Source organism: Carassius gibelio, chromosome A3 (genome assembly GCF_023724105.1).
Source record: "Carassius gibelio isolate Cgi1373 ecotype wild population from Czech Republic chromosome A3, carGib1.2-hapl.c, whole genome shotgun sequence".
NCBI lineage: Eukaryota > Metazoa > Chordata > Actinopteri > Cypriniformes > Cyprinidae > Carassius > Carassius gibelio.
In genome coordinates this window covers 27,480,231-27,491,159 of record NC_068373.1, presented here as the reverse complement: position 1 = coordinate 27,491,159, position 10,929 = coordinate 27,480,231, and the positions used below count along the sequence as shown (strand labels likewise).

General features: G+C 37.6%; 2 protein-coding genes across 2 annotated transcripts in view; one reads left to right on the top strand and one right to left on the bottom strand.

The window, feature by feature from the left end:
- The window catches only part of LOC127955336 (butyrophilin subfamily 1 member A1-like), a 270,064-nt gene extending 268,777 nt beyond the window's left edge, over positions 1-1,287 (top strand). Inside the window, exon 8 of the mRNA XM_052553453.1 lies at positions 16-1,287. Coding sequence (XP_052409413.1) covers positions 16-366 — 351 coding nt within the window. The 3' untranslated portion in view covers positions 367-1,287. The remainder of the gene's footprint in view (positions 1-15) is intronic.
- A 4,321-nt stretch (positions 1,288-5,608) lies between these two features.
- Positions 5,609-9,593, bottom strand: LOC127943206 (tetraspanin-10-like). The gene is given in 2 exon segments (XM_052539447.1): positions 5,609-5,939; positions 9,391-9,593. Coding segments are annotated over 2 exon segments (534 nt in total).
- Between the last annotated feature and the right edge of the window lie 1,336 nt (positions 9,594-10,929).

The window sequence follows — 10,929 nt, the reverse complement described above, 5'->3', positions numbered from 1 at the left end:
TACTTTGAGGTTCAGGTGAATGGACAAACTGAGTGGGATTTAGGAGTGAGCAGAGAATCTGTGAACAGGAAGGGGTCGATCAGTCTGAGTCCTGGGGATGGATACTGGGCTGTGGGTCTGAAAAATGGGAAGTATTGGGCTCATGAATCTCCACGTGTCTCTCTTTCTATGAGTGTAAATCCTCAGAGAGTCGGTGTGTTTGTGGATTATGGGAAGGGTCTTATCACTTTTTATGATGTGGAGTCTATGTCTCTTATGTATTCTTTCACTAATCAGTCTTTTGATAAGAAACTCTTTCCATTTGTTAGTTTGGGGTATCTGAAGAATGAAAACTTCACACCGCTGATTATCTGTGATGATTATTAATGTGATCAGTAACTGTATTTACATTACGAAATAAAAGGAAATTAAATGAAAAGTGTAATGTAATAAACATTACATATAACTTACAGTACACACAAGGACGATTGTATGTGATCTTAAAAATCTTTTGATATAAAGAATTATGCTTAAATGACTAAAATGACTGTAAAAGACTTATATTTGTAAACAAATACAAATACTTCCTCTATATCAATATGAATGTTGTTTACAAGATAAGGGGTTTAATTTATCTATAAATATTATGAAATACATTTATTTATGAATACTGTTTTGAGCTGGAGCAGATAATGAATGAAAAGCATCATACAGTTAACTGTTCCTCCTTCAATAGTGTTTGGTATTTGTTGATGAATCTTCAGATAGAGTAAAGCTGGAATCAAACAACAAGATCAAATAGAAGAATAGAAATGTGTTATTACTTAGTTTTCTCTACTTTGTGTTTGATAGCATAAAGAATTAGTAGGTTGGTCCAAATATTGATTAGATTTGTGAATGAAATGAATTATGAGTTTAAGTTAATTAATTTACTCCTATATGCATTCATTTTCATGTTATGTATTAATTTGTGACATTAATATCAATCTGACAAAGGGCATGTTTACACCTGGTCACTTTCGTTCCAGCAAATGTTAAGATGTTTTCAGTGTGTCTGATCTTCTGTGCTGCATACAAAGTAGATTTTTACTGCCAATCTTCAATAAGTATCATAACAATAGTCAATACAACTCATGTACTTTGGTCAAAATCTCCTGAAGCCATGTTATATTGTGATGAGCAAACTGTTAAGTTATAATTGTCCCTTCTAATAGAGCTTACAAATCCATGAAAGTGTAATACCTGATGTAAATGCAGTGTGACAGATTTAATTCAGCACCTTTAAATATAAATATTTTATACCTGCTCAATTTGTGTATTCTTTGCTCTTTAGGTAAAAGGTAAAAGTTTAGTATCATCATATTTTTATAATAGATGTTGAGAATGAACACAATTAAAAATCATTTTAAAAACCTATTAATGCCCATCTATTATCATTATTTATGCAATGTTTAATCATCACTATAAAGTTTTAAATGGTATTTTTGGGGGGTATATTCTCAGCTAAAATTGATGTGTAATTAATTTGTGATTAATTAGTAAGCATCTGGTGTTTACATCATGGTGTTACAGATGATTTTGAATATGAACATATATTAAATCAATAATTTTACATATATTTGAAAGTGAAAAGTGACGTGTAGCCAAGTATGGTGTCCCATACTCTAAATTTGTGCTCTGCATTTAACCCATCCAAGTGCACACACACCCAGAGATTTATGTATTTTTGTATCTTGAACTGACACTGTATACAGGCAGAGGAAGACAAGTTGAGCTAGCATCTTAGTAGTATCCCTGGAACATATTTTGTCTTTAAAATCCAAACTTGTAAATATGATTTTTAAGGGTGAGATTGTATTTGCAACAGTCAATGAAATGACCCCAGAATTGACTCGGACTCCAGCTTTAAGACTAAATACTTGACTTCTCAGATGAAAGACCTCCGCAAATAGTTATAAACCTATATGGTCATAGCCTGAAGACACACGTCTACACAGAAAATAGTTTTCACCAGCTGGAATAAAGGAAAGTATATTGTGTCATCATCACTTACATTGTTCAGATACAAGAAATTAGAAATAAAACTAAACCACATCTCATTATAATCCTCTTAAACTCGCATATCAAGAGAATTTATTCAGTTGTGAAGAAGACAGTCAATGTAAGTCAAGGAAGAATCAAGAAACACATTCCCTCTAATGAGTGCAGGAGGAAGTCAAGTGAGATAGGCTTTCTACAGCTTGAGTGCTAGTATTGGGCATACGCTATACGTAGAGGAGAGAGCGGGAAAGAACCTGACACGGTTTCACTTTCTCAGTTTGTGGAAATCCATAAGGACTTCAGAGTATGATTTGTTTCCACATTAATTTCCCACTTGAGAATTATATTGTTCATAACATAATGTGCTTTGAACATTAAGTTTATTAAAAAGAAATCATCCTTATCCAGAATCTTAATTTTTGTATATAATGTAGTAAACTTACCAGGATTCCTGGCAAGACGCTATAAAACAATGCATTATTATTATTCTATTTAACAGTAAATGCAAATCTGGATGCTGATTCAGCAAATGTATTGCTCATTGGGCCTGAACATGGGAAATAAGTAACGTATGGCAAAACAGAACCATAAGAAGGTAAAGATGGAGGCAAAATGGCAAGTTTGATGAAAATGATATTTATGACGATGAGACAGATGGATACTAAATAGCCATCTAACCCATATGGAAAGCAGTACTGAATTTTTACTATTGAGGTCAGGGCTGTCTAAAATCTGTTACTGATGAAATGCAAAAATAGGCTGCAATGCGACAATGACACATTTTTACAATTTTATCACAGATGATGCAGTGTTATTTAATAAACAGGTACAAAGGAAATCTGTACAATATTCAGTGTAGGTGATTCAATTATAAACTGAATTTGTGTAATAAATATCTATGAGGCAATACTTACAAAGCCAGTTTATGATGTTAAGTAAGTTTACTTACAGCATGTAAATGTTTTTATCATGTACATATTGAATAATACCTAAAAGTGATGCTAAAATATACAAAGTTGTTATTGTTCTATTACATAAAACTCAAATGAAGTTATATTTCTTTTCTCGCCAGACGGTGGCGCTTGCTTCTTACTATTTAACTGGTAAACTCTGTTTTGCTTGAATCCAGTGTATTTGGCCTTGAGTCACAGAGGACTCCTTGTTTGTGGTCTGTATGTACAATGAAGCAATTACTTATAGAGGTATGATGTTAATGTAAAAAAATAAAAAAATATATCAATATACTTTCATTTGTATTTTATTTTTGCACATTGTTGATGTATGGTTATTCTGGTTATAAATCAGAAGAATAAACGTCTCTAGGTTATGAATATAACCCTAGTTCCTCGAAGGAACGAGACGCTGCGTCAAGCGCTTTGGGAAACGCCTTTGGCAAGATCAACTCTGAATATCGTGTGCAATCTGTCCAATGGAAGGGCGTGACGTCACAGGCGGGGTGACGTAGCAACCAGGAAGCTATAAAGGCACATGCCACGCAGCTGGCTTCAGCTTCGAGTAGGGAACCAAGCGCCGGTAGGGGTGCCGGGAGTATGGCTCTGCGACGCAGCGTCTCATTCCTTCGAGGAACTAGGGTTACATTTGTAACCTAGAGACGTTCCTCTTCAGGAACTCGAGCTGCGTCAAGCGATTTGGGGAACAATGTTCCAACGCTGCCAGACTACCAATCCCCTGCCTAGTGTGTATCCGAAGAGCACAGCTAAGGCAAGAGGACAAAAGAACCAGGAGCGGCTTGCATATCGAGATTGTAAAATCTGGCAAATGTAGAGGGCGTTGACCATACCGCAACGTTGCAGATGTCCAAGAGGGACACACCTGCTAGAAAGGCCTTAGAGGCAGCCATAGTCCACGTAGAGTGAGCCTTGGCTCCCAAAGGAAGGGGAAGACCAGAGGACACATAGGAGACATTGATAGCCTCGACTATAATTGCATGTCAACCTCTCAGTAATGTCACTGAAGTTCAAAATGCTCACTGTCAAACACGTTGTAGCTCAAATCAGATCCGAGGACTGGTTTGCAGAGCTGCCCTGTGGAGAAAATCTGACCAATTGCTCCCGAGACTGATCTCTGGTGTAAGTCGCCCCCGAAGGGATGGCGAGCCTCCCAGCTCCTCTACGCTCGCGGGCGGGCATAACTGGGAGTGACGCTCGCGGGAGACCCCTTGGCCCTGAAACACTGGCAGGGTTGGCATACCGGCCTCCAGAGGGCACTGGGGTGAGACGGGCATCGTATAATGAGGCGGACACCGCTCTATTCCAGTGGGGGTTACCCTCAGGGTCACTGCGCCTCTTGCGTCAGGACCTCTTTGTTGAGGACTTCCTAGCTTCGATAATTGCACGAAAATCTGATTTAGCTTTGGAAGTCCCCGCGGTATGAGGACATTTCCTGTGGAGTGGGTATATGCCGCCCAGATAACCCACGAGAGCGACGAGGGTGGAAACTCTGCTCCTGGAATGTCGACCCCTCGCCCTGGGGGGAAGAAACCGACGAGCGTGCTTCCGAACCCAGGGTTTGGGCGTCGGATCTGGCAGATGAGGAAGGAGATAAGGACTGGCCCGTCTCCATACCCTCCGCCAGATCCACCTGCGAACCCCACGAGTGCAGCAGCCGCTCTGCCTTGTCAGAAGCGGGGCCAGCACCGCGGAGAACGCTGGCGAAGGTTCACTCCTCGAAGAGAGCCCTCCGGGATCGAAGCGTCCGCATCGGCAATCATTCACAATGCCCTCGAAAGGCCGACTCAGCGTGCTTCGATCCCAGGCAAACCACACATAAATCTTGTGTATCCCCAGCCGTGATGTAGCGTGGGCAGGGAGGAAAACACAATTTATAGCGCGATCTGGATTCGCCCTTCATATGTCTAGTCTTAGCTTTGCTCTTTGGCATTATGTTGCTTTATTGGGACAGACAACAATAAATAAGACTCACAAGACAGACTTTTGAAGATGCACACACAGAGCACTTGCTGAAAGACGCGAAGCTGAAGCCAGCTGCATGGCACGTGCCTTTATAGCTTCCTGGTCGCTACGTCAACCCGCCTGTGACGTCACGCTCTTTCATTGGACTGATTGCACATGATATTCAGAGTTGATTTTGCCAAAGGCGTTTCCCCAAAGCGCTTTAGCGCAGCTTGAGTTCCTGAAGAGGAACCACTCGTAAACACATTCTAAATGTTTTATATTGCACAAAATATACACAAACTCTATACCCATCACAGACTTTCACACTTAGACTTAAATTTTTCTAGATTTTTTGCAAACAGTTTCATCTACATAACAGAAGATGACCTGTAATGTTCACTATTATAAATTGCAGTTTTGAGAGTATTGTACTTTTGACCAGCTTGACCCAATAAGAATATGTATTTAATGAAAACGTTTACAAGCAATGAAAACCAATTAAATCCTTGTAATGGCTTTACAATTTTACATGCTATCATGAAATTCCTAGACTGTTTATCTCCAGAATAAATAACTTAAGATCTCCAGATGTCAAATCCAATGAATTGATTAAATATAGACTGGTTCATAATCCCCATGGCACAATATCCTGTTATTGAAACATCTGAATCCATTCATTGCAGTGATTGTAAGTACACAGCATGCTGAGCTCTGCTCCACCGTATCTTCTGCAGCAGATGGGCCGTTATGAACAGAGTGAATATCTGGACCCCCAGCAGATTGATGACTACCGTAACAATCACTCCACTGTGCTGCTTAATCCAGCGTGAGATACTGCCCAGACAGCCGCCCAGGAAGATCACGCTCTGGGCTGAGAACTCATCCAGCTGTTGGGCACCCACTCCACACTGGCTGTTCAACACCGTCCCATTCTCTAGATGGTCTATGCAGCATGAGGGGGGCACTCCACACTCCTGGACCCCTGGAGCCGAAAAGTTTAATTACCTGTGCCAGATAAATATTTACAGGAGAAACACAATCAGATGCGTTTGCAACATATGGCATGATCCTTTTTATTTCATGGTAGTTCAAGTGTGTGATTTATTATTGCAAAACATTAAACATTATTGCTAAAATTTTACATTTTCTGATTTGTGGGTAATGCATAACTGATAGTGTTAAAGTGCATGCGTAGACATTGCTACTTGGGTACTAAGTGGTTCTGACTGATGTTTGGCATGTTGTTGTGTGGTTTCTATGTGTTTGTTTACTAGCCGAAGCCAAAAGATTTCATGCGAAACTTGCTTTCATGCTAGGATTTACATTTACATTTAATCATTTAGCTGACGCTTTTATCCAAAGCGACTTACAATTGCTATATATATCAGAGGTCGCACGCCTCTGGAGCAACTAGGGGTTAAGTGTCTTGCTCAGGGACACATTGGTGCCTCACAGTGGATTCGAACCCGGGTCTCTCACACCAAAGGCATGCGTCTTATCCACTGCGCCAACACCACCCATGGATGATGTCATGCGGTTGCTCAGAGGTGCTTAGTGTTTGTAGTGCATTTTCATCCACTGTTGTTTAATAACCCAGGTCCCTCAGATATTCTGGTCTCTAGATAAAGCTCAGAGTCAGCTCCTTCCCTCAGTGTAAGGCCATAGGATTTTTCCTTTTCTTTTTGTTGTTGTTGTTGTTATCCAAAAATAAAGTGTTAATACTTGCTAAACCTATTTATTAAAGGTCCCCTTCTTCGTGATTCCATGTTTTAAACTTTAGTTAGTGTGTAATGTTGTTGTTAGAGTATAAATAATATCTGTAAAATTCTAAAGCTCAAAGTTCAATGCCAAGCGAGATATTTGATTTAACAGAATTCGCCTACAAAAAACGACCCGTTTGGACTACAGCCCTCTAGTTCCTGCAGTAATGACATCACTAAAACAGTTTTTTTTTTTGACTAACCACCGCCCACCAGTGTTGCCAACTTAGCGACTTTGTCGCTAGATTTAGCGACTTTTCAGACCCCCATAGCGACTTTTTTCCAAAAAAGCGACTAGCGACAAATCTAGCGACTTTTTTGACAGACCTTATTTAGTCTCTGAGACTCTCCGGTACTGCCGCACGAGCTCTCTCTCTCTCTCTATTTCTCCCAGCGTGCGCACACGCCTCACTCTCTCTGCATCTGCTATGTTCAACGAGCAGAGAGGAGCAGCACTTTCAGTTAAAAAAATATATTCTGTTGCTTCTAACTCTATTTTACATACAAGTATAGCCGAAATCACAGTACAATCATTATCTTAATCTTATGTGTATGTGATTTCATTAGACAATGTCGTGAATAGGATTTTAGTGCAGAGATTAACATCTTTGAGAGCTGGTTATGTATTCTTAATAGGCGCATTTCAGTCATTATAATATTAATTCCATTGTCGGACAACAGAAACATTCAAATATAATAATAAAAAACTTTTATTGAGAATTTTGGCTGCCTTAAAATGCAGTACATGAGCACAGAAAGGGCAAGATAATATGACGCACTTACGTCACGAATATGCTAATTAGCACATGACGTCATCTAGCGACATTTAGCGACTTTTCAGGCAGGGTTTAGCTACTTTCCATTGAAAGAAGTTGGCAACACTGCCGCCCACATGAATTCACAAACAGGGGGCGTGGCCTTGTTGCGCTCCGACGGAGAAGAAGGAAGAGCTGTTTGTGTTTGTCGCCATGTTGTTGAAACGCTTTTTTTTTCATCTCTGAGTCCAATCATCTTTGTTTGGGCTTCCCAGGAATGCTGTACTTTGAGATTAATGGTTACAATTTATGTTTAACTCGGTTCCCGAAAATTATAAAACACATGTAAAACTATGTGCAGCTCATTTTGCTGAGGACAGCTTGCTGAGGACAACTTTCTCAATCTCAATCAGTTTAATGCTGGATTTGCACAAAGATTATTCTTGAAAGATGGAGCAGTTCCCTCTTTGTCTGGAGAAAGCGTTGTTTATGGACCACAACCGGTAAGTGTATTTTATTATTTAAGTTGGTGCGTTTAACAGTTTCTGTAACTTACTACACAAAGGGCAACGCTGTTTAGCTTTGTTAACTAGATGTTAGGGCTGTGCAAAAAAAACAAATGCGGTTTTCATGCGCATCTTGTCAGTAAAAACGCTCCTGTGACTATAAATACATCTCCAGCACGTGCGTTCTAGTCCAATCACGTTACCAGGAGGGCAGCCTGCTCTCAGCTGCTGTCGAATCACAACACAGGAACCGCTGGCCCAATCAGAACTCGTCACGTATTTCTGAAGGAGAGGCTTCATAGAACAAGGAAGACATCAGCCCGTTTTTGTGACAGTGGAAACAGCAGTAAACAGATAGGTGAATTGTGTGAAAAATACTGTGTTTTTTTACACGCGAAATATGAACACATGTTATATTGCACATTGTAAACACAATCAAAGCTTCAAAAAAGCGCGTAAAACTGGACCTTTAAGACAGGGATTCCCAAACGTATTAGTCAGCTGAACCTTTTTGTTTTGATGATGATAATATTGATAACAGTACTTAATAATAATAATAACCACTGCAGAAAATATTATTATTATTATTATTATTATTTATTAATTCCAAATAGTTTTATCAAACATTTTTCTGCTCTCAGTGTCATTTTCACATAATTTGATGCTAAATGGTTTATTAAAGATAATTTTACTCTAAACTCACATCATCGGTTGAACCAGAAGATGCTATGTTGCTCAAATATGATCTTAAATATTTACATGAATTACCCACTGATATTTTAATAAGAAAGGTTAAGATATTTTTAAACAAGAGATTTTAATAATAGTTACTAATACAATAATTTAACAACATATTTGCATCACAGTTTTCCGATGCCTACCATGTAAGTGGACAAATAAAATATAGAAATTTTGAGGTAAAATTTTGGATTATTTGAATAATATTATTTTATTTCTTTCAGATGTATTTTTTATTTATTTATTTTAAATTTTTAAGTTCTACTTAATTAATTTTCATCAAACACCCACAGTTCCTTCAAGAACTTCCAATTTGGGAAACTCTGTGTTAAGATCTGACAGCAGAGATTGTGCTAATTTAAAAAATTACACACTTCACCTTTAAACTTGAGCAGAGCCATTATTTGTCTATAACGAGTAATTGTCATTTTGATTGCAAAATGAGCATGTTGGTGTTACAAAATGAAATACATTGGAAAGCACAAAAGGGACAATTATACGAAAAGTCTGACTAGGATCAAAAACAACAAGCAGGCCAAACTATGATCCCAGAGCCTACTGGAAAGTATTAAAAACTGGAGAGGCTCTACATTACAGATTAGGTTGTATAATCCATGTATTTAACTTTGGACTACTTCAGTGTTGGAAACCCGTGAAATTACTCATGATGTCAGCCCCTCTCTCTATTTCCACTCACACATTACTTCCCCAGTTTCTGTAGGTATCACCCCCGCAGCGCTGCAGACCCGTCTGGATCCCATCAGTGATGAACCTCAGGTCCAGGTCATCCTGGTACCGCACCATATCAGCCAACATGCCCAAACACAAGTAATCCTCGATCTGCCCTTTCAGGCTGTACAACACGATCACCGCCAGAACCTGAGCCACCACCAGGACCATTGTATTTATTATAAACCATTTGTTTATAATAAATAAATTATGATAAAATAAATAAATACATTTAATAAGAATAGAATGGTGATGATAAATAGTGTAATTAAATGCTCTTGCAACTCTCAATATCATTGCTCACAAAAACTACTCTAACTACTACTAAATGGTTTGTTACAGGTAATCCCGCCCTAAACTCATATCGTACATTATATAAAATTACATAAATTCAAAGAAAATAAACTGAAAGAAACCACACTACCTTTGGTATAAGAGGCTTGTTCTCTCTATTCTGGAAGTGATTTGTCCATTCCTAGAAAAAGAGAAATCTCCCAAAAGATGGTAATTGCCCCATTCCTCCTAAATACCGGGAGTGGACTCTTTCTGTGCTCCAGACTCTCAGGGAGGGATGCTGGTCAGAGGACAGAAGTGAAGGCAGTGAATCACATTTCAGCATCAAGTGAGAGTCACACAGTACTGAGGATCAGCGGCTCAGGGTTTGAACCGGGCCTGAGGCTCAACCAGACAGTGTGAAGCTCATATGAATGAATGAAAGCATTAGCAAGATGCTTCACTGCTTCACCACTCGAACACAATAAAGCTAAGTCTAAACATTAGTTTATAGTCAGTTAGTTGCTATTAACTAAAACACTTGTTTTAAACAAATGTTTTTGTTCATTGAAATGAAACTAAATATAAAATAAAATAAAATATAAACAATGTATTTGTTAAATAAAATATAAAACAATAAAATAAATGAAATGTAATATAAATAAAATAAAATAAATAAATTGATGAAAAATGAACATTTAAGAATCTTATGAATGACAAATAACTCCTTCAATATTTCTGTTCATGTAAATGAAACATAAAATGAAATTAAGTAAAATATTTGAAAAGATACAATGTAATATATACATTTTGCCTTCACAACTTAAATACATGTAAAACTAAATTTGAAATACAAATAAATTAAATTAAAACTAAATAGAAATGCTGTGTTTAAAATAATAAAGAAAAATTGCAATATAACAAAAAAAAAAATCTAAATATCAATTAAAAAAGTATATAAATAACACCGAAATAAGGAAACACAGGAACCATTTCATAATGTGATCATCAAGTGGAAAAGTATTAAAAAAAATAAATCAAAGAAATGTCTCCATTTGTGCTTCAAGCTAAAAATTAATGAAATTACATGAATAATATGACACCATTATTATTTATATATATATATATATATATATATATATATATATATATATATATATATATATATATATATATATATATATACTATTATAGTATTTTTAACCGATGTGTTCCTTGAGATTAGTATTACAAT